Here is a 23,992-nt window from a genome sequence, read left to right on the forward strand (position 1 = left end):
GCTGTGCGCATACTCACACATGCCCTGAACACACACGAGCCCACACCCACCAGCACGCATGCGCGCGCGCACGCGCGCACACACACACACACACACACACTCGGCCAGCAGGCATTCCCCTAGTATTCTCTGAAGGAGAGTCTCTCCAAGAGAATATGGCAGGCCCAATGTCCGGGCAGAGCCTGGGTGGCAAACGGAGAAAAAGAGAAAAAGGATGGACTACAACTGTCTTCCTTCTCTGCTGGGACCCAAGAGGCCAGGTCTCTGCCTTCACAATCACATACCTTAAAAAAAAAACAGGAGTCCCAGCAGGAAGATACCACCCACCCTACATAAGACAAACTGTGCCGCCTCACAGGGCCACCCAGGCAGCCTTCTAACAAAAACATCTGCAAGATGTGATGTCAGGTTGTCTCCACCCCGCCATCCCCACGGCTACTTTCATTCTCTTCCAGTTTGGGACCAACGGGCATCGGTGCTGATTGGGAAGGGAGGGAGGCGATGACAGGTGAACAGCCCGCAGGCTCAGCACAGCTGGGACCTCAGCCCCACCGTCTCCTAACAGAGTTCTATCAGCCACACCGAGGACACACGACAGACACACGTGTGCACACGCGGACACACACCCTCTCCCAAGGCCCACCAGGAGCCCCCGGGGAAGCAGCCACGAGGTTGGCACTGGGCCAAGAACAAAATAGGGACAAAGGCACACCCAGAGTGAGGCAGAAGGGCAGACTGCTTCCTAGTACGTTTATTGGAGCCTCTGCTAAGCGTGATATAGATCAGAAACCCTCTTCCGCTGCCCAGTCAACCCGACTGGGGCGGGGACACAGGGAGCCAACCACCTTCGTTTCCCATCATAGACAACATTATTAAAAAAAATAAACTTTACAGTAATACATTTTCGATCATCTGTTAGGGTATTATTTCATTAGTTTTGTTCCTTAAAAAAAAGGAAAGGAGGGGGAACCACACGATATATGTATACGGATGTGTATATACATATATGTCGAGAAAGGAGCCGTGTAATGTACATACAGTGTGCATACGTCTCGGAAATGAGGAAAGAGAAGAGCGAGGCAGAGAGAAAAGAGTTGGAGAGAGCCGCAGAGACCAGAGTGTGGTGCAGGTAGATGGGCCCCGGTGGTCTTCTCTGCCCCTCTCAGCGCCAGCCCCTCCCTCCCAAGGGAGAACCACCAAATGGACCCAAGAGAAACCAAGGGAGTGGACAAAAAATCATTTCTCTTTGATTTCAAAACTCCTGCCACCAAGCAGGAAGAATCAGCCTTGAGGTGGTATCCAAGTTTTGCTCCCAACCCCCAACGGGATATCCCAGGCAGGCTGGGCTCCCAAGCCCCCTGGAACTGCCCCGCCTCCCACCCTGTGCTTCAGTGGAGGTCAAGGGGGCTCAGCACCGCAACCCTCCACAGGTCAGATCCAGCCCTCAGAGAAGGGAGGCGAGATAACCTCCATCCTTGAAGCCAGCTGGAGGTGCTGAAGGTACCCAGCTGGACCCCAAGGCGGGCAGCCTCGCTGCTCTGCTGCCTGACGTCCCCCGCCAGCCCCCGGCAGGTCCCCAGAATGGGGAGCTTGAGGAGAGCGGCAGCCATCCTGCCCCAGTCCATGTCCCTTAGGCGGTGGGGATGTCATCCTGGTCTCTCATGTCAGCAGGGTCCAGAGAGGAAAACACCAGAAGAAAGTGAAGGGCATCTCTAGACCCTTGTGCCCTCCTCAGCACTGGGCTTCCCCTGCCAGGGGACCTCTGGGCCAGCTCTTAGGCTGCCCGCCTGCTTGTCTGTTTGGTTTAGAAAAACTTCTCCAGAGAAGAAACCTGGGAGGAGACAGGTTCAGAGACAAGGTGGGAAAAGACTTTTTTTTTTTTTTTTTTTTGCAAGGTGTGTGTGTGTCTGTGTGTGTTTCCATTTTGTCAGGCGGGTGTGCTCGTCCGTGTAGCTTTCGGAAACCTCCCAGAGTCTACAAGGCCAGCTTCAGCATCAGGAAGGAGACAGCGGTCAAGGCAGCCGATGGTCTGGCTCTGCGGGGGCCTGAGTTAGGTTTGACCACCCTTTTACTCCCTGGGATGATACTGGTCGTGAGCTGTGGCCAGGCAGAAGCGGGAACAGAAGCAGAGAGAAGGACAAACGAGTCAGTAGGGCTGGGATCAGGCAAAAAAAAAAAAAAAGAATAAAAGACTCTGGAAGTGGAGCACTAAGGCCCCTGCCCTCCTGGTCACCCAGGGGACCCTCTTCGCAGAGCCAGGCTTCCATGGAGCTGGGCTATGCCTCAGCTGACTACTCGGGGAACAAGGCAGCAGCCCCCAGGGCAACGGGCTGCTCTCCCTGCCTGGCTAATGCAGACCAGCGAGGATGGGGATGGTATAAAGATCTAAAGGAAGAAAGTCCCGGGGTCCACAGGACCTGCTTCTGGAGAGGGGAAGGGAGGGGAGGGGAGGGGTGAAGAGAGAAGCTACGTTCTCCGGGTTCCTAAGTTTGCTGGAATCCCTCCTCCACAGAGCCTCCACTGCACACCCCTGTCTGAACTCTCCCTCCTTCTGCAGACTCTTTCACTAATTTTACTTCTCCTCTAAGTTATATATACGCTATACATATACATAGTCACAGATCTACTCCTGTGCTGGGGCTCCTTCACGGAAGGACCCACGTCCTGTGCCATCATTCCACCTCCTCAATGTCACAGAACCAGCACAGAGCAGGCTGCTGGGAACACCTGTCTTAAAGAGTCAGGAAGGCTTGCCAGGACCTCTGCTCAGAGCGGCCTCCTGCGTCTCACCCAAGAGACAAGTAAGGGCCCTGGCTGCAACATCTATACCCACCCACCCTCACCCCCAACAGAGTGAGCACCTACCAAGGTCCAGGTGGGCCAGAAGCTCAGCCAGCCCAGTCCATGCAATGGAATCTGGGAGCTTCAAGTCCAAGGCACTCCTGGAAAACAACCCACTCTGGCCCAGCCCCCGGCACCCACCCCCACTCAGGCCCTCACTCACCTCTGTGAAGCACATGCTTAACTCTTTGGAGTTATTGGCCTTCAGTCCCTGCTCCTGTGGGAGAGAAGGCGCTAGTAAGGATGGATCACTGGGGCTGGGTCTCTGGCCGGGCTTTGTCCCATGACTCAGATGAGACGACACATTCCATGGCCCTGCTGCCCACCCCTGACATCACAGTGTACACGTAAAGAGCACTGGCAGCACAGAGACCTTTGCCCTTCTCTGACACTCTCAGTGATCAGGGCTCTTGAAGAAGGGAGTTCTAACTCTGCTCTCCCACTTACAGCCTAATAAAATAATAAGCCACTCCCGGGTCTGTCTACCATACTCAGAGTTCCTCTGGATGAAGCAGGGACCATGTTTTCTTTCCTTGTATAACAGCAGCTCAATAAATGTTACACTCAGTTCCTGTTTATTAACCACCATTCATTAACATATCTGTGAATGAATGAATGAATGAATGAATGCCACAGATCAGAACTAGCATCCCAGTGCCAGCTCCAGAAAAATCATGAGTCCTCATTGGGCTCATGGGGAAGAGAGCTGTGATTGATTAGTGATGTCTGCCACTGGGGCAGGTTAGGCGGACATCTGGCCATGGTGCCAGGTGTTGGCTGTTCCACCCTAAACAGTTGTGTGGCACCTGGGAGCTCTGTGGTCCAGGTGAGGAATGAGGAAGGAAAGCTGGCTTGGTGATGACTCCAGGGTTTTCCACCCCTGGCACACCACCTGGATGAGGACCAGAGGGTAGGTGTGATAAGCAGCGCTTTGCTGTCTCCATCATAATAGTGACCCATGGGAACCAGCTGGGAGATGTGATGCTTCTAAACTGGCCTCAAATGGCTCTGGCCACCAGAAGCAACTGGGAAGCCCAAGAAATTATGCCTAAACCACTGCTCTTGGCCAGAGATATGAAGGATGCTTTGAACATCACAGGCAATCTACCACCCAGGGCATCTGGTCAGCTAAACAAGGCCCCAGCCGTCACACAAAGGCCCCAGCCAAGAGCAGAGTCACTACCGAAGGTAGAAATGTGATCATGGGGACAACGAGTGCAGTCGAGACAGAATCAGGGACTCAACCAAGGAGCATCCTGTATAATACCTCAGCACCAGTGACTCTGGGTGCCAAGATCTAGCCCGGCCAAGCCACCAACCTGCATCCCTGCAGAAGGGTGCGTGCTCGGAGGCCCTTGCGGACCCAAGGACTGGATTCCACTGCCCAGGACCAAGTGCAGCTCCAGATAGGGCTGTGGGAGGTCACTGCCTGATGGAGCCTGCCCACCCCACCTCAGAGGCTGTGCTGTCACCATTAGCTTACACCTGACTGCCCCCCACCATCCTCACTCGGTCACCTCCCTGAGCAACTCCCAGCCCCAGCTAGGTCCCCACCTATGACATCCTGTAGCCTGTCAGGGTCTGTGCCACGCAGCCCAGCACCTATATTTCCTGGCAGCCTTTCCAGCTCTAACTGTTGCAGGTACAGCAGCCGTGTCTCCGCCCCCTCCAGGGTCCCTGTCTTCTCCCTGGCGCCCCCTCCCACAGTGCTCACTAAACAGGAGGCTGTGTGGAATCACAGGCAGACAGCTGGGGATCCCGGTCCTCCCCGCTACCTCAACCAAGAAGCTCTATTTTGACTTGTTTTATATGTTGAAGTTATATACAGAATTATTTTTAAATATAGTCTGTGGTGGGCTTCCCTGGTGGCACAGCGGTTGAGAGTCCACCTGCCAATGCACGGGACACGGGTTCGTGCCCCAGTCCGGGAGGATCCCACGTGCCGCGGAGCGGCTGGGCCCGTGAGCCACAACTATTGAGCCTGTGCATCCGGAGCCTGTGCTCCGCAACGGGAGACGCCACAGCAGTGAGAGGCCCGTGTACCGCAAAAAAAAAAAAAAAAAAAATAGCCTGTGGCTTAAAAATAAATAAGGTTTGAGAAAATAGCTAAACTAGATGACCTCTTGGCCTGACCTTCTGTGACAGGATGCCAGCTCTCAGGGAACCCCGGGTCCTGGACACAGACCTGGACACAACTTAGCCTGGTCAACCACACAGAGAGGAGCCGTGGGGGGAGGAGGTGGGATCTGAACGCTCAGCTCTGGAGCCGCCTGGGACTTGATAGCCTCCTCTGAAGAGGGAAGACACAGGAGGGGGTGTTGGCAAATATTAGATAGGAAGCAAGAGGAAGAGGAGAAGGAGGAAAGGGATAGGAGTAAGAGGAAATGAGAGGAGGGATGAAGTAGAGAAAAAGGGAAAGACAGCACCCAAGGAGACAGGAGCACCAGGTAGGGAAGAGGGGGAGGGAGGGAGCATCGGGGGAGGAGAAGAAACAGGAGAGGACCCCTTCATCCCGTCCTCTGACCCATATTACCGCGAGAGAGGGATGCCACCTCCCAGGACCAGGGCCAAAGGAATCTGACCCACTGTGTGGTCTCTGACAGGCCACAGGGACCTGGTTTGGGTAAGAGGACTGGGCTCTATGAATATCAGGACAGGACCCCTCCCCATGCCCCTTCAGTGACCCATCTTGGATCCGTCATCCACAGCACTTGCCCAAGCCCTTCTGAACCAATGGCATTTCCATCTGGCAGGCTCCAGGGCTGACCTGCCACACACTGAACACGTGCTGAGTGGCCAGGTGACACACTGGGCTTCCTCTCACTGTCCTCAAGTACTTCCTTCAAGTGCTACAACACCCAGCTTACAGATTTTTGTCCTCAGAGACCCATCCCAGCCTTTCCTTTTTAGACTGCGGGGTCCTAAGTGTTGGTGCCCATCCCCGTGGAACAGCCCCTTGATCCAAGGAAGGACCCCAGAGGCCAGAGGCCAGGGCTCCAGTCTTGGTTCAGCCACGGACCCCAGGCAAATCCCTTCATCTACCGGCACCTCGGTTTCCTCATCTATAAAATAGCGATAGTCAAGCGAACCTCACTGATGCACCGTGAGATACATGAGACCGTGCGTATGGTGCAGTAAAGCTCTGGACAAGTATAAACGCCCCTTAATCCCCAAGCGTGATGCAGAGCGAAGCAGCGTTTGCATCCAGTAAACTCCCAGGACTGGGGCTGCAGGGTGAGACCCAGGTCAGCTGGTAGCCTGGGGCTATCCTAGCTCTACCCTGACAGCTCAGCAAGCAAAGCCAGGGAGAAGTCTGGGCCCCCGTGGACCCCTCCACCTGGCTTCCAGAAAACACAGAACAGACAGCGAAGGGGTGAAGGCTGCAGTAATCTCCCCCGACAGCAAGCCCAAGACCTCTCCCCCAGTCCTGGGCACACAGAACAGTGTGGGTGTTTGCCAGTCAGCCAACCTTTTCTGAAAGTGGCAGATGGGGGAAGTGCAGAGAGAAAGAGGTTCCACTACCTAATGCCCAAGCCTCAGGCTTAAATTCACCGTCTCCTTCACCATTAACTCCCCCCCACACCATTCCCCTGCAGGGGGTTCCAAAGATGAAAGAGTCACAGCCCTGCTCACACCCAGATGAGAGAAATAAACACCCACAAGGTCACCTCTGCCCCAGTACAGCAAATGGGAGGGGGAAGAGGCTCTATCTTCCCCAAGCCCCCCACGGTGCAGCTGTCCTCTGAGGTCACACCCCTCCCCAAGACCACCCTTGATGCCTATCTCACCTGATTATCTTGGTGGCAGGAAGGGAGGATGGCAGCAAAGACAAGGTTCATCCTTCTAGAAATTTCTCTCAGAGGGGCCCTTTGCTCAGGAAGTTAGGAGGAAATTATCGTCTTCCTCCTCTTCCTTGCCACCTCTGTCCACACTCCCGAAACTGGGTCTGGCATGTCCAGGTGCCAGGGACCAAGTCCAGTGTTGTCTCTATGGGAAAACCCCTGGCCGGGGCTGGCAGGCCCTCTCCTGTGTCCCCTGCTTCTGTCCCCGGCCCCATCCCCAAATCTCAGTGCCCTTGGGGACCTCCGTCCTGCACATGCCCACCCCCAGTAACACACCTCGCCCTCCTCCACTCCCCACCATCCACTAGTACAACCCCTCTTTTCTTTTTTTTTTTTTTTTTGCGGTACATGGGCCTCTCACTGTTGTGGCTTCTGCCGTTGCAGAGCACAGGCTTCGGACGCGCAGGCTCAGCAGCCATTGCTCACGGGTCCAGCCGCTCCACGGCATATGGGATCTTCCCGGCCCGGGGCACGAACCTGTGTCCCCTGTATCGGCAGGTGGACTCTCAACCACTGCGCCACCAGGGAAGCCCAACCCCTCTTTTCTTACCTCTGATGACCATTGACTATCACTGACTATTGCAAAAATCTCCTAACAGGTCCCCCAGTCACTCTCCCTCGACAACAAGTCTCCACCTGCTGTCAGATTAATTTCCCAAATCACACTTGTCATCAGACATCCCTGTTCAGAAGCCTTCAGCGGCCTCTCCACACTCACCAGTTCAACCTGAAAATTAGGTTTGACTCCCCACCCGCTCCTTCCCATATCAGAAACCTGCGTTCTCCCAAACGCATGGCCTGTGTTCCTCTAGGTCAGGGGGAGGCAAACATTTTCTGCAAAGGGCCAGAGAGTAACAATTTTAGCCTCTGCCGGCCATAGCGTCAGTCCCAACTTAACTCTGCCTGCAGCACGTGGACAATACATAACAATAGGGTATGGCCCGTGTTCCAATAAAACTTAATTTATTCAAACAGTCAGCAGGCCAGATTCAGCCGGCAGGACCCGCCCCCCTCCTCAGCTGCCCTATGCTGTCCTGACTCCCGTCTCTGCTCCCTCCTCGCCCACCCCTCCCAGTTCCACATCTCTGCATCTCCGTGTCCTCAATTCTCCCTGTTCCTCCAGGCCCAGCAGCAGGGTACACCTGGTCCATGAGTCCTGTGCGTCCACTGCCAACCCAAAGCCGCCTCCCCGCTCTGCGTCCATAACGCCTTATCCAGCCCCCTGGCGCACCCATCACCTCCTGCCCCGTAATTCTCTGAGCGTGCACCCTGGCCCTCCTGCTGGTATGAGGACCAAGGTACCAGCCTCATATGCTGGTCAGCCTCAGTGCCTGGAACAGGGTGACGCGCGGTAAGAATTTACGTTGAATAAATGAGGGAATGCATTGACGGATGAATAAATGAATGAGTACAAGGGAGAGCCAGAGGGAGGGAAGAAAAGAAGGAACGCATCAGCCTCTCAAAGCTTTGAAACGAGCCGAATCTGTAAGTCAGAAACGTATGCCTAATAGGCATACGGATACACTGAACAGCCTCTGGGTCCCGGGCTCTGACAGCCACCGGCCTGCGTGCTGAGTAAGAGACCCGTCCAGGGAACAGGCAGGGGGCTGAGGAGACGGACGTGGCTGCCGGCTGCTGAGCCTGTGGCCGGCATGTGGTGAGGAGGGCTCATGGCAAGCCCTCCAAACTCATTTTTAATTCCCCCAGATGTGATGGGCACTAGCAAGGGTGAGAGCAGAAATTGGCTGGTGGAGACAAGGAAAGCAAAGGAGATTGCGTTAATAGGGCCCCGCAGCCCTGCAGAAGGTGATATGACAGGGTCCCACAAACTGGCCCAGAGCCACCCGCCGGGAACACCAAGGACACTGGAAACAAACCAAGTCCAGGGAAAGTGGGAACCCACTGCCAGTCTGCCCTGCCCTCGCTGCACTGCCCCGGTCCAGGCCCCATCTTATGACAAAGAGCCTTCTATCCAATCCTCCTGCATCTTCACCTTCTTTACCTACTTCTTTACCTTCATACTTCACGACACACAGAGGGCATCAGTGAGAGGGAGGAAAGCTGAATAGAGTTGCCTGCGAGCAACACAACAGACCATTTTCTAGAACAGAGAGCAGGAAGTTCCCATCAATCCAATGATCGGGAACTCTGGGCTCTTCCTCTTGACCTGTGTGGAGCGCCCACTTGATGCCAGGCACTAAGCACTCAGTTATAAGGGCTACCAAGGGGGTGATGCGGCCCCTGCCTTCCAGGGATGCTTGTCTGGTGCGGGGAGCAGAACACGTCGTGATGGGGGCTAAAGGGAGGCAAAGCGGGAGCCCTAAGCAAAGAGAAGGCAGTTCTGCCAGAGTCGAGTCAGGAGACCACCCAAGAGGTGACATCCAAGTAGGACTCAGAGGCAGAGGGCTGGAAGAGAAGGGAAGGAGACGCCCTTCGCTCAGAGGAACCGACGAGCACAAGGGCCAGCATGTTGCTCAGCCTGGCCGTTGGGCCTACACCAGGGGTGCCTGATGGGCTTCAGAAACAAAGGACCCTGGATGAAGGTGCAAGATTGATGGCCTCCTGTAGATTCCTCGCTTTAGGGACCACTGGGCAGGAGGGAGGGAATTCACACAAGGGGTGTGTGTGTTTGTGTGTGTGTGTGTGTGTGTGTAGCAGGGACAGAGGGAGACACTGTTCTGCAGATTCTGCCACAGTTTCTCCAAGTTCCAGAGAGCCCCAGGCTGGCAGGGCCACCCGGAGAGGGAACCACAGCCAGGAACGGAAGCATATGAGAGCCAGACTCTAGAGAGCGTCAAGGACCACAGACACAGGGCCCACTCGGGGCCTGCCCAGCTGCCGGCTCCTCTCTGGTACCTAAGACACCCACAGTTCTGCTCAGCAGCCCCTCGGTGGAGACAACAGTCCCTCCAATTCCAGACCCCGCCCCACTGTGGGAAAGTCCTTTGGGGGAGGGGATTTGGAGGAAGAGTCAGCACAGCGCAGCCAAAAGAAGACTGTCCAGGAGCCGGGGGCCGGGGGTGCTGTGAACAAGCCACTGTCCACACTGGCCTCCCATCCTTTGGGATTTGAGAAGCAGCTCTCAGAGAGCCCACTGACGCTAACATCCAATCACTCATGTGAGGTCCCCACCTGGCTACCATCTCTGGGTCAGTGAAGGAGGTTCCTAAGGCTTCCCCCAGGGTCCACCTGTGGATAAGAAGGAGGACAGAGGTAAGTGATCTTGCCGCTCTCTCCAGGGGTGTCTGGGGTGTGCGGGCTTCCTCTCCCTCCCTCCCTCCCTCCCTCGCTCAGCTCCCTGTCTCTGCCCTCACTCGGAGACTCCCTTCTGTGGCCATGGGTTGCTGTCATTCCCAAGGGCCCCACAAGGGCCACCACAGAGCCCTTCCAAGCTAGCAGAGCTGAGGAAGGGGGCACGGGCTGGGGAGGGACAGACCACCCACACCAGCCTCCAGCCAAGCTGAGGGCAGGGTCGTGGGCTTATTCCCTCTGCACGCCCAGCACCTGGCACAGAGGAGTAGGTGCTCATTTAAAAGACCGCAATTAGGGCTTCCCTGGTGGCGCAGTGGTTGAGAGTCCGCCTGCCGATGCAGGGGACACGGGTTCGTGCCCCAGTCCGGGAAGATCCCACATGCCGCAGAGCGGCTGGGCCCGTGAGCCATGGCCGCTGAGCCTGCGCGTCCGGAGCCTGTGCTCCACAACAGGAGAGGCCACAACAGTGAGAGGCCTGCATATCACATAAAAAAAAAAAAAACCACAAAATAAAAGACCGCAATTAGGACTTCTCTGGTGGCGCAGTGGTTAAGAATCCGCCTACCAATACGGGGGACACAGGTTCGAGCCCTGGTCCGGGAAGATCCCACATGCCACAGAGCAACTAAGCCTGTGCGCCACAACTACGGAAGCCCACGCGTGCCCTGCAACAAGAGAAGCCACCGCAATGAGAAGCCCGCGCACCGCAAGGAAGAGTAGCCCCTGTTCGCCGCAACTAGAGAAAACCCGCGCACAGCAACAAAGACCCAACGCTGCCAAAAATAAAATTAAAATAAAGAAATTTTTAAAAATGAAAGAATAAAAAAAAAAAAGACCGCAATTAAAACAGAATCAGAGGCCCTTTCCTTTCAGTTTCTGTGAGAAAGAACGGGGGTATGAGGGTGATTGTGGGTGGGTCCCTCTGAGGGTCTGCTTCTCTTCCATTCCTCCTGGGAGGTCCGCCCCTGCTGTCCCACCCAGAGTGACTTAGTCAACACATCCAAGTGGACGGACCCTGGGGCCAGGCCTGGGGGAGCCCCCTGCCAGACAGCCCTCCAGGATTCAAAACACCTATCATGTGTGTAAGGTTCCTCACATACGTCATCTCTCATACAGATCGTGTGTTAACCCCACTGGAATCAAACCAAGTGTAAGACAAGCCCCCAGATGGTGAGTCTGCAGAAAACCAGGCTGGGGCTGAAAGAAACCAGGCGATGGTTTAGCAAACCACTGGAGGGAAACAGCGGGGGGGAAAAAGGGAGTCAGAGGCATCAGGCACTGAGGGGGCTGCGGTGGGCATGAGACCAGGGCTTTGAACTTCTCCACACCCACAGTGACTCTGTGGGAGTATTAGGAAGGGTCCACAGCCCTTGATGAGTGGGCATCTCCCCGGTGAGCCAGCCCCAAGGGGCTGGGGAGGAAGGTTGGCAGTGCCCAGAGAGACCACGCCAGAGCCTGGTCACCTGACAGGTGGCACAGCCCTGACCTGCCGAGCTGCCCGCCACTCTAGCATGAAATTGAACTGGCAACCGTCTGTGGAGTGGCCACCGAGCCCCGCCAGCAGCCGCTGAAGCGTGTTGAGTGTAATTAGAAGCCACCCAGGGGTGACACGGGCACCTCAGCCCAAATCAGGAGGGGCGGCCTAATGGAGGGGAGCGGGGCATGGAGGAGCCCACACTGGGCCTGACCTGAAGGCACTTGGAGGTCAGCTGTTACAGCCCACCAGGAAGGGAAGGGGGAGTGGGCTTCCCAACCAGGACGGGCACCAGTAAGGGGTGCCCGGGGCAACCTGGATACCTCTGCCAGGCCCCATCCCTGCTCGGGTCTCATGCCAGCACTCTGAAAGCCCACTGCTCTTCATCTCTGGCTGTATTGAGGTTATATTGACCATCAAAAATTGTATCTATTTGCGAATTCTCTGGTGGTCCCGTGGTTAGGACTCTGCGCTTCCACTGCAGTTGCCCGGTTCGATCCCTGGTTGGGGAATTAAGATCCCTCAAGCCGAGCGGCATGGCCAGAAAAAAGTATATTTTTAAGGTGCACAATCTAATATATATAAATATTGTAAAAAACTCACCACGAGTCAATCAACACATCCATCATTTCACACTTCTACCATCTTCTTTTTTTGCTTTTTTTTTTTTTTTTTTTGCACTGAGAACACTTAAGGTCTATACAAATTTCAAGTACACAGTACAACACTGTCAACTACAGTCACATCACTGTAACCAGTTCTCCAGGACTTACTCATCTTGCAAGACTGAAACTTCGTAGTGAGTGCTCACTGGTGATCCCACGAGCCCGCCCCACTCAGACTGGCATCTTCATTGCCACACGCAGCCGGGCCTGTTCCCCCAGTCCCCAAACCTATGCTCACGTTGTGCTCTCACTGGCTGGACTCCAGACCCCACCTCTCCTTAGCAATTCCAGCCCCAATTCCTGCCTGAAACATCCCCTTATCCCCACCACCACACCCTCACTGTTTCCCCCCTCCTCTGTTTTCCCTGATATTCTGCACAAGGTCTTCTTCTAAACTCTTTGTTCTATAGTATGAGTGTGTATATGAGTATATATGAGTGTGTGTGAGAGAGAGTGTGTATGAGTGTGTGGGGGGGGCACGTTCTGATTAGAACCAACATCCTAAGCAAAGAATCTACTGTAGCAAATGGTGTGACAGCATGAAGATAGCTCAGCAGAGAGAAAGGCTGAGTGGGGAGCCCTGTGGTGTGTCTCCACAATGCCACCCACGTGGTCTCCTCTTGTGGCACTGACCGCAGCCCACGTCTGGTGCTTGTTGAACTGTCTGACCCTCGACAAGACCACAAGGACCACAAAACACAGGACTGCATCAGCCTCATTCACCAGTGTCTCCCTAGCATCTCACATGAGACGTCGAACACAATGCATGCATGACACACATCGGATGGATGCATGGATAGATGCATGGATGGACGGATGGACAAACAAATGAAAATCACAGGTTTTGGAATCAGATGTAGGTTTGAAATCTTATTCCACCACTAACCAGCTGTGTGACCTTGGGTGTGTCGCCTAACACCCCTGGGCTAGTTTCCTGCGTGTACCACAAGAATTCCAACAGGTCATGGTGTGAGAATCAATGAAATAGGTAGAGTCTACTAGCACAGTACCCAGTAATTAGTAGATGGTTAATAAATGGTAACCATTCCATTTCTCCGGCACCCCCGTGGTATCTAGTACAATCCTGTGACAGAACAGGTGTCTGATACTTGCAAGGTGACAGTTAGTGAATTAATCATGGAAAACTAGCCCCCATCAGCTCTTCCTGCCTCTTGGGTCCTGATCCAAAGGGAGGAACTTGCGCGCCTCGTCCCTGGTCCCCAGGCTGTAATTTCCCACCTCGTCTCTGGCATCAGGTGCTTCTCTAAGCCCTCAGACTGTCCCGGCTCCATTTCCCCAGCGGCAGAGCTGCATCCCCTCACCTGGACAGATGTGCAGGTAGTGATGACGCTGGTCCCCAGGCTGGTGCTATCACTGAGGTCATCTGGCAAAGAAGGCGTTTTCTCTACCCGAGGGGCCTGCGTGGCCTGGAATGAGGGGTTTTTAGGGGACAGGTTCACATCTGTGCCATTGCCAAAGGCCTGGATGGCGTTCCCTGTGGGGAAAGAGAGCAGGAGACATAGAGAAATCAGGGGCCCCTCCATCACTCTGCCCCTTGCTATCCCAAACTTGACCTTCCCTGTGATAGCCCAGAGCTATGGGGGCATGGTGGAACTCGTCCAAACGAACTTGGCTGAAGCTCCCTTTCAGATAGCTACCAAGGTCTCATATTGAGAGAAGAAAAGAGCAGGAAGGAAGTTGAAAAAGAGAAACCGGAATAAAGGAAATGTACCAGATGCGGAATGAAGAGGAAAACAGGAGGAGAAGTGGGGTGTGGGGAGCCGGGAGGCGAGGGGCAGGCTGTGTCCAGGGCGCAAGCCCACCTTCTCTGCGGCATTCAGTATTGCGGACCACCACGCTCACGTGGCCCCCGACGTAGTCCCCCTCCCCAGGTGGCCTCATCCGCCCCCCACTCAGTCAGTTACACTAACCCACTCAGGATCAACTAATGGGACCTCTTGGACAAAACTGCGTCCCCAGGCCAAGAGCCTGCATGGAGCTCCACCTCCAAGTCCCAGGTGCACTTCAAGTTCATCACGTCACCCCCTGAACTAAGCACCACTCCCTCCACCGCAACATTGCCTCCCGCTGTGTTTCCAGTCCTGACGGTGACATCTTTCTCCACCCAAGTCTCCCAAGTCAGAAACCTGGGGTACTCAGGACACTTCCCTAACCACCCGCTTGCCATCAACCAAGGCCACCTCCCCACTCCACCCCCCGCCGCTGCTCTGGATCAGTGGGTGCTGTCCTCCCCCGAGAGCACCTACAACAACCTCTAGCGGACTCTGTGTTGGGTCACCTGTGCGAACCACATCCCTACCCCCACCCCCTCCACACCAGAACCAGAGAGTGAGCCTTCCAAAATCAGATCTGACCATGGTACCACCTGCCGACACCCCTTCAGCAAGCTTCACGCCACCTCTGCCACCTGCAGGACCCTAAGATCCAAACGCCTTCAGATCTGCAAGGGCCCTCATCAGGAGGACTCTTTCCACCTGTCCAGGTGACCCTGGGCATCCTTATGCAGTGCGGCAAGGCTAAGTGGTCTGCAGTTCCTGAAACCCACCTCTGCCCAGAGCGGACGAGCAGGCCCTCCCTGCCCCTTCAGCTGACCAGTGGCCAGTGACCCCCAAGTGGGTCTGAGATGCCTTCAGGGTACCCCTCCTCCAGGCTGACTTGGGCAGCCCCACCCTGGGCTTCTGCAGACCCCTCTGCAGACCTCCACCCTAGCACGGTTCCTCCCCCACCGTACTGTGATGGCTGTGACCCCCTGACAGTGCACCTCCTTCAGAGGGTGAGCTGCTCAATGACAAACACTGTGACTTCCATCTCTAAGCCCCCCGTGCTGTCAGAAAGGCAGGATGGACAGATGGACGGAAGGAAGAAAAGAGGCAGGAAAGGGGGAGGAGATCTCCAGGTGGGTGTGGATAGCGAGGGTGTCAGACTAGAAAGACCAGGCAGGCAGAGCTTGTGGCTGACCTTTCCTTCTCTCTAGCCTTCGGATTAGGAGTTTGATGACACTCCAATTCCAAGGGGAAATCGATCCTTAAAGGGAAAAGTGACAGATGCTAAGACCTCACGCCAGGGCTGTGCCTGAAGGAACCTGGCTGAGACTGTCAGGATCACAGACCAGAAACCTTCGGCCTTGACTCGACATAGGTGGAAGGCCTCCAGTGGCCTCCGGACAGCTCCGGGGCGAATCTCCGAGAGCACAAAACCCATGGTCTCCGCAGGCAACCCCCCAGCTGGAGAAGCCCTTCAGGCGTCACTGGCCACCGCAAGGGGAAGGAGGGAATGACCAGGCAGAGCTCCAGGGCCCCCTGGGATAGGAGGGGTGGGGGGTGGCTGCTGGCTGCGGAGGACATGGCAGGACTCACGGAGGCACGGGTTCTCGGTGAAGTCCCTCAGGAACTTCTCACACTCCTCCTCCATGTTTCCGCTCCCACGACAACTGCACCAGGGGGACACCACGATGCCAGTGGGGCTGGAGTCCACGTAGTTGGGTGTTATATCAAACCCTAGGCAGGGAGAAAGGGAGGCAAAGGAGAGAGGAACAGTAAGCCTTCCCCTAGGGCCCCCAGACCCCAGGCCCATCAGAGAAGAGGCTTCAGACGCCACCCTCCCTCCCATCCACCTGCCCCTCAACACACATATATCCCAGCTCACATTCCAAACCACGGGGGTCAGCAGGGGGGCATGGCATAAAGGACAGACCAGGGCGGCAGAGGGGATACCCAGGAGCCCCCCGACCCCGCACCCGAGAGCACGGGCCCTCGCTTTCTCTTTCACCAACAAGCAGAGCATGTGTCCTCCAGTCAGGGAGGCTAAGGCTCTCTCTTGGGTTTGGATCCCAGTGCCAATGTTGACCAGCAGGGTGAACCTGCACAAGTTACTTAGCTTCCCCAAGCCTCAGTTTTCCCATCTGTAAAATGGAGCCCCACCCCCTGCCTAGTAAGGGCTGCCGTGAGACTTAAATAAGACAGTCCATGTAAACTGCTTAGCACAGCGTCTGGAACGTTGCACAATGAATGTTACCCTTTCTTCTTATTTGGGAAGCTCCTAAGGCCCCAGGGGCCTCCTCCCCCATGATAAACCTCTGGCTCCCATCACAGCAGAGAGGGGCCAGCTCAGGCTGTCCACCCGCTGGCCCTGAGCTGGGCCTCGGTCTCTAACTGAGCCTGGGGCAGCCAGGAGCCACCAAGAGCCCGGGTGGGGGCAGCTTACCGATCATGCCCGCGTAGGAGCCCAGACACGCCTGGTAATTGTCAGTGGGGCAGCCGGTGAGCGTCCGGTAGGAGGCACGACAGTTGGCGTGGAAGTCCGCCAGCCGGGACCTGGGGTCAAGAGAAGACCCATCGGACAGCAAGTTAGTCTGGCGGCCCTCCCTCTTCCCTGGCAGCAGAGCGGCTCCTCCACAGCCTCCCAGGGTGGGAAGAAGCCAGGAAGACAGAGAGGAGGAAGACGGAGGGAAAGAGCTTGGAGGGCTTTAGGCTAGGAGCTCCTTGAGGACAGGACTTCCTGGAGACCCAGGCACCCAGGTTAGGCAAGGCCTGCTCTGAATGGGTCTCTCCGTCGGAGGAACACAGAGGGAACCCGGGTGGGTTTGCTGAGAATGCCTGGGACCCAGGCAGGAAGGCCAGGCCCTGCTTCCTGCTCAACCCACTCCTGGTGACCTTTCCCAAGTCCTCCAACACAGCACCACTGCCACTCACAGAATGGGTACAATCATCCCTGCCCAGCCACTTCATAGAATCCGTCTGGGGGTCAAAGGGCACAGCCCCCAGGGAGGTTAAAGAAAGAGTCCCCCTAGGACGAGACATCCCCTGGGCATTCCTGACCCATCTCTTCTGCATCAATCAGAGCAAAGCCTCCCCTGCCGTCCCTCCACCAGCTTCCCCATCCTGCAAGGCAGAATCAGCCTTTTCTTCCCCGGGTGATGTAACCTGTCATCACCCGTTCCTCTCTGTCAGTGCAGATAAAGCTGCTTTGGAACCACCTGCACACAGCTCTGTGCTCCCCACTCGACCATGAGCTGCCTGAAGGCCGCTGCTGTCTGACCCAGTCTGTCTCCAGCCCCCAGTACCTGGATGCAGAGGTCACAGGGAGCCCAGGGCACCCAAGTCCAACCTGCATAGCAATTCCCGTTCCTTCTTCTTCCTGCCCTAGCACCCTGGCCCCAGGCTGTTACCATCCATCAGCCCAGGCCACCGCCCACCTCCCCACCCACCGGGGCTTCCTATAGGCGAGTGCCCTTTGCCACAAGGTCCTCGCCATCATATCCCGAGTGTCTTACAGCAGCTGCATGCAGCAAGTACCAAGGTCTTGTTCACTGGTGTTTTCCCAGTGATGGGCACATAGTAGGACCTCGAAAATACGGGCTCGGTGAGAACTACTACAGTAGCCACAGGAAGGACCAGAACCCAGGCCATCTGCCTCCCTGCCCAAGCTCTGTCCATACCGTGAGGTACCTCACAAAGCCATCCCAAAGGTCACCCCGAATTCAGCTCCCCTGCTTCTCCACTGGAACTCTGTCCATATCAGGAAGGAGCAGATAGAGAAAAAGACAAGAAGTTGAGAGAGACCAGGACAGCCTAAGAGGAACGCTCTCAACACAGAGGCGGCTCCTTGGGTCCCACCTGGTTTCCCTGGAGGCCCCACAGTCCCAGGAGAGGGGGTTTAGGAGAATGAGGAAGCTCTCCAGAGTGATTTGACCCCAAAGAGACCTTGAGTGTCCCTGGATCCCTGCAGCCCGCAGAGGCAGCGAGGTGCTGGAGATGGAAGGTGAGCTCCCAGCTGAGAGCTGGGGGCGAGGTCTCACTTCAGCTCCGCCCCATCTTGCTGCGAGACCTCAGATGAGTCCTTGCTTCTTGGGGACTCAGTTGCCTTATTTATGCAATGAATAAAAGTATTTTCACAGTCGGGGAAGATGAAAAAGTTCTGGAGACGGATGGTGGTAATGGCTGTGCAACAATGGGAGTGCACTTAACGCCACTGAGCTGTACGTTTAAATATGGTGGAAACGGTCAATTTTATGTTGTGTGTAATTGACCACGATAAAAACGTGACTTAAGAAGAGGTCCTTTCACATCCACCTTTTATCACGTAATCCTCACAGAAACTTTGCCAAGATCTGCCAAGCAGTTATCACCATCCTTCTTCACAGAGGAGGAAGTTGAGCCTAAGAGAAGCTGAATAACTTGCCCAAGACCCCAGAGCTTCCGAGCAGCGGAGCCAAGACTCCAGCCCAGAACCCCAACAATAAGGGCCACCCCTTCTGGCAGGTCCTCCACCCACATCCTGCTCCTCTATAAAAGTATCTCGTTCTCCATAGGAAAAGAGAAGGAAAGCTGCAGTGTCTCCGCCCTCCTTCCTGCCCGTAAATCATACCCTCTATTGCCTCACCACCCAGTCCCCAAAACAGGGAAAAGCAGCATTTCCAACCAAGCCCCCAGCCCCTGCAGAATGACACTTGGGGGCTTCCCTGGTGGCGCAGTGGTTGAGAGTCCGCCTGCCAATGCAGGAGACGTGGGTTCGTGCCCCGGTCTGGGAAGATCCCACATGCCGCGGAGCGGCTGGGCCCGTGAGCCATGGCCGCTGAGCCTGCGCGTCCGGAGCCTGTGCTCCACAACGGGAGAGGCCACAACAGTGAGAGGCCCGCGTACCACAAAAAAAAAAAAAAAAGGCAAGAATGACATTTGGTCTTGAATGGCCAGACCGGAGTCTGTCCTGCTCCATGAACTAGCAGATGAATGAAGGTCAATGAGAGATGGTCTCTGCCCACACCCCGGACCTCCAGAGACCTGTCAGGGGGCCAGGAGGGGACACAGACTTAATAGGTAAAGGAGATTGGGAGGCCAACAGACCAAAATCTCTCAGCAGCTATCGTGGGTTGAATTGTGTCACCCAAAGAGCTAGGTCCTCATCCTTGGTACCCGTGAACGTGACCTGACTCAGATATAAGCTCTTTGCAGATGTAACCAAGATGAGGTCACGGTGGATGTGGGTGGGCCCCCAACCCAGTGTCTGGTGTCCTTATAAGAAGAAGAGAAGAGACACAGACCCAGAGTGAGAATGCATGTGAAGATCAAGGAAGCCTTTGGAGTGAGGCGCCTACAGGTCCAGAAATGCCAGAGATTGCCGGCAACACCAGAAGCTAAGAGGAAGGCATGGAACAGGTTCTCCCTTCAAGCCTTCACAGGGAGCACAGACCTGCCAACACCTTGATTTTGGACTTCTGGCCTCCAGAACTGTGAAAAAATCAGTGCCACCCAGTTGTGGCGCTCTGCTACAGCAGCTAGGGAAATGAATACAGCACCTTCAAAGATTTCACTGTTTTGGCCAAATGTCTGCCTCCAGAAGGAGCCAAGGGGCTGTGGTCAGGCCCTGCAGTGAGGAGGACCACAGGGGTCAGCGTGAAGCCACATCCAAGCTCCTGCAGGGTGTGGGGCTGCAAGATTACAAGCAGAGCTGCTAGGTACCATCTCCTCCCTACCAAAGAGATGTTCTAATAGGATCTCTCAGCCAAAATACAGGAGTCCATTCTAATGTCATTTGATCACACAGAGAGCCCAAGTCCCTCCTACCAGCTCCCCAATGCTCACTGTCAGTCCAGCCCGTGAAGCCCTTTCTGCCCCTCCAGCCACATGGACTTCGTCCACCTCTGTATTCCAGCTACACATATAGTCTGGACCAGTCAATTTCATACTTAATTGCATACAGACTTACTGATATTGCCCTGTTCGCTCTCTCCAACTGGAACACACATTCCCAAAGTGGCAGACTCTACTGATTTCTTCCCCCATATCCTCCAAACCCCTTTGGGCAAGTGGTAGATATCCATTCATCTTTTCTCCAAATACGTATTGAGGCCCTGCCATGTGGCTGACAGACTAAGGATAGGAATGGCACGCCTGTCAGTGCAATGTCAGGAAGGTAATTCCAGCTGATGGGGTCAGGGCTCCACAGAGGTCAATGCCGGCTCACCATCCCGGAGGAGCATGCCACCTGCTGCAGCAGACCTGAGAGCCCAGCTCCATCCTCCCGGAAGCTCACCTCCCTTCTGCAAGGCTGGTTCTCCAATCACTGACATTAAGAACCTCAAGGATCTTGCTGTCCTCACCATCCATGAGGCTTCTTAAAATATCACTGGGTCCCAGGCTGGAGATGGAGGGAACGTGTGAAAATGGGAGTATGATACCCTCAGAGAGAGACAAGGTCATCCAGAGAGAACGGGTGGGTAAAGGATGTAAGCCAGGACATGGAAAGTGAAAGAGTTCCAACACCAGGTGCAGTGGGCCAGTGAGACCCCTCAGTGAGGAGGGGAGGGCAGATCCAGCTGCTGGGAGAGAAGGGAGCAGCTGTCACACAACCACATTCAGTCTACCGCTCGCCTGCTGTGTGACCTTGGGCAGGCCTGGTGTGTCTCTGTGCTCAGTGTCCCCAGTTATCAAATGGGGTGGGCTGTGCCTGCCTATCTCCCTCACGGGATACGTGGGAGAGCTGGGGCACAGAGAGGAGACACTGTCCTTATCCTTCTTCTCTACCCAGCTGTCTCATCCGCAGCACCGTGCCTGCCACAGACGAACGGGGAGTAGCTTTTCCTGTGTCTGATGCAGAAGAAAAACACCTGCTCACCCCTCCGAGGCGGGTCTGGACCCCACACGAGACAATGTGAGCCTATTGGGGAGAGACAGCTCCCCCTCTCTCCCCGCCAGGCTCCAGAGTCACCCTGCTGGACCGAGGTGAACGCTGGCCTCCCTGCCCCACGTCACTCTCCATGCCACGCTGAGGACACAGGAGGAGCAGCACAGGCCCCTTTGCCAGAGCTTGGGTGACCCATGGGGAAAGGCCACCCCGCTCCTGGGAGGCTACAGCCTACTTCCTTTACAGCAGCCCTGTGGCTCTCTTCAGAGCACAGGGAGGGGAGGGAGAGGAGCTAAGGGGAAGGGTGGAGGGAAGGGAAGCGGCCAGGCCTTCTGTTGCTCCATTTCTCTGTCCTCAGCATCCAGGCAGCCTTGGCAAGCCAGAGTGACAAATGGGGCCGTTTAGGAGGACGCCGTGTCCAAGCCTCCAGGAGGCCTTTGATTTCTCAAGTTCCCTCTGTCTGTCCCTTAAGTCACACCAAAGCCCACAGCAGCCGGCTCCCTCCACCGGCATGCGAGACCAGCGGGGCCAACTTCCGTCAAGCCCATGACACTCTCAACTCCAACCATGAGTGAATCAGTCCAGTCCTGGTCGGTACAGTCTCCAAGGCAAATGTTATCCTTTTCATAATGTGCGGTGAGGCAGCTGGGGATCTCGGGCCAGATACCACTCGTCCCTGCTGACGCCATGAGGTCCCCAGTCTCTTGGACTCTGTTCTCACTTCCAGGAACAGCCTTTTCCTAGACCAGCCTCATCACTTCTCAGATTTCTGCCTTGAAGAGCCCCCATAGGAGTGATGGCATAAAAGAAAGCATGAGAGACAGACAGACAGACAAAGAGAAAAAACAGAGAGCCAGCAAGAGAGCCAACAATGAACACGAGTCAAGTCCATCTCAGCAAGATGGAGTAAAGACTGCCAAATGAGCTCAGGACAGCAGGTGGGTCTGTCCAAAACACACAAACCCTCTGTGGGCTTGTTTCCTCAGCAGCTGTAGCCTATGCAATCACAGGAAAGTGGCAAGAGAGGCAGAGAGAGACATCTGACCCCCAGTTTTATTAAACAGTCACCAGATTAAATACAGGATGTCCATTTAATTTGAATTTCAGATAAACAATGAATATTTTTTTTTAGTATAAGTACATCCCATGCAGTATCTGGGATATACTTACACCAAACAGTTTTTCAATGTTTGTCTGGAATTCAAGTTTAACTGGGTAGCCTGTATTTTTATTAGATCTGGCAACCCTATTTGATGGACAGGTGTGTTCCTGAAAGGAAAAAAGAGGCAAAGCTGGAAGTGCCAAGGTCAATCCACATAAGCAGAATCATCCAGAACTGGGGGGCGGGGGTGGTGGTGATGGGAGAGGGTGGACTTCCTACAGCTCAGTGGTTCTTAAAGTGTGGTCCGCAGACCCACAGCATCAGTGTAAAACTGGGAACTTCTTAGAAATGCAAATTTTCCAGATCCCACCCCAGATAGAACAGATCTTAAATCTAGGGGCAGAGCCCAGCAATCTTCATTTTAACCAGCCCTCCAGGTGATTCTGATGCAGGCAAAAGTTGGGGGATGAAGCAAATCTGCACAGGCTTCAGAGCTGGGATTGTGGGAACCCTCCAGACTCCACTCCCTGGTCTCAGCTTTAAATATACCTACGATATAGCCCAGCCCATGGAAGAAAGTAGTGCTTCAGGCTGTAGCCCAAGAAGGTTCACAGTTACAAGACTATGCATGTTTGTACACACACGCGCACACACACGCACACGCACACGCACACACACATTCCTATCCCCATACAAACACAGTTACACTTGGGTACACACCTCTCGCTTCTTTCCTTTGGCCTTAGCCAAGAAAGTACAGGTACCTGTTATCAACAAATCCCTCCCTTGGTGCAGATTGTAAACACCTTCCCAAGCACAAAGACTCTTCTCAAATCTGTCTGGCCTAGAATAATACTACAGTAAATTGCTCCCCCGAAGCCCAAAACATTCCAATGCTGGCCAATACGTGGCTTTAGGGTCTGAAGCTCTTGGCCAAGTTCCCATTTATCAGGTTATACCTGTTACGCTGCTGCCACAGAAACCCATGGGTTTCTACTGGTTTAGAATCGGAGGAGGAGTAAAGGAAGCTAATATTTACTGAGGATACACATGTGCCAGTCGTGGTTATCGCATTTAACTTTCTGAAAAATCCCACAAAGTAGACATATTTCACAGCGAGGACACGGCAGCTCCAAGAGGTAGGTCACACGGTCACACACCCTACAGCCAGCAAAGCAGGGCCAGGCACCTGCCAGTGAGGACAGGGTCTTTCTCTGGCTCTGCTGCCATGACCCGCCCCCACTAACAATGCTTCCAGACGGCTGCCACCAGCACTGCTGCATGCTGATGAACAAGGCACTTGAATATCTTATGGAGGAGAAAAAGGGTTCCCAAGAAATGCAAATTACTCATGGTGGTCTTCAGAGACAATTTAGGGGAACACAGAGGAAATGGCTTTCATAGACCCAAGAGCCTCTGGAATGGCTTTGCGAGGTCTCCTCCGGTGGTGCAGGGCACGGTTAAGTAGGCTCAATGTTACGTGACACTGAGAAAGGGGAAAACGGATTTCCCCCACGTGCCTGTTTTCTGACGCCTCCAGGGCTCACCGTGGACAGCCTGAGCCCCCGTCATTTCCTGCCTGTTCCCGAGGACTACCGCCACTTGTCTCATGAAATCAAGAATCCACTTGGCTTCCTTCCCTCCTGTTTATTCTTTAAGTGTACACGGATACTTATTCTTTCTGCCTAGAACAGCAGCTCCCCTTAGGGGGTGGGTTGCGGACTTCCTCCTCCGGCCAGGTAGTTCTTACAGGCTGTCAACCGTGGCACTCCACTGTCCGGGGCCACAGGTGGACACGTGACCCAGGCTTGGCCCACCACACAGCTCTCTTCCTGGCCACACTGACTAGTCTAGGTATAAGGAAGTAACACAAGCCAGGCCAAGCAGAGCCCTGCCCAGAGACTTTCCTAATGGAGCAAAGAAGAACATTCTTTTCTTTCTGGTTATAAGACACTATGGATGTGAGCCCAGATAAATTGGGACCATAGATCTAGCCTCTTGGTCACAGTAAGGATAAGCATGCAGCTAACCTGCAGAGAGAAACAGAAACTAGAGACAAGGAGAGACAGAGGGAGACCTATTTGTGTGAGTCCTGGAATACACTCCTGCCCTTTCTAGATTTTACTGGAAGCCAACAGATTCCTTCTTAATTTTTCTTAAGGTAGTTGGGTCT

General features: G+C 54.8%; 1 protein-coding gene across 3 annotated transcripts in view; it reads right to left on the minus strand.

Moving 5' to 3' along the window:
• Positions 1–718: 718 nt before the first annotated feature.
• The window catches only part of GFRA2 (GDNF family receptor alpha 2), a 96,735-nt gene continuing 73,461 nt past the window's right edge, over positions 719–23,992 (minus strand). For all 3 annotated transcript variants that reach the window (XM_067745070.1, XM_067745067.1, XM_067745069.1), the window contains exons 5-9: positions 16,299–16,408; positions 15,452–15,592; positions 13,397–13,569; positions 3,005–3,058; positions 719–2,097 (exon numbers count right to left, since the gene is read on the minus strand). In XM_067745070.1, the coding sequence (XP_067601171.1) occupies positions 1,975–2,097; positions 3,005–3,058; positions 13,397–13,569; positions 15,452–15,592; positions 16,299–16,408 (601 nt within the window). In that variant the 3' untranslated portion in view covers positions 719–1,974. The remainder of the gene's footprint in view (positions 2,098–3,004; positions 3,059–13,396; positions 13,570–15,451; positions 15,593–16,298; positions 16,409–23,992) is intronic.

This window comes from Pseudorca crassidens, chromosome 7 (genome assembly GCF_039906515.1).
Source record: "Pseudorca crassidens isolate mPseCra1 chromosome 7, mPseCra1.hap1, whole genome shotgun sequence".
NCBI classification, from domain to species: Eukaryota; Metazoa; Chordata; class Mammalia; order Artiodactyla; family Delphinidae; genus Pseudorca; species Pseudorca crassidens.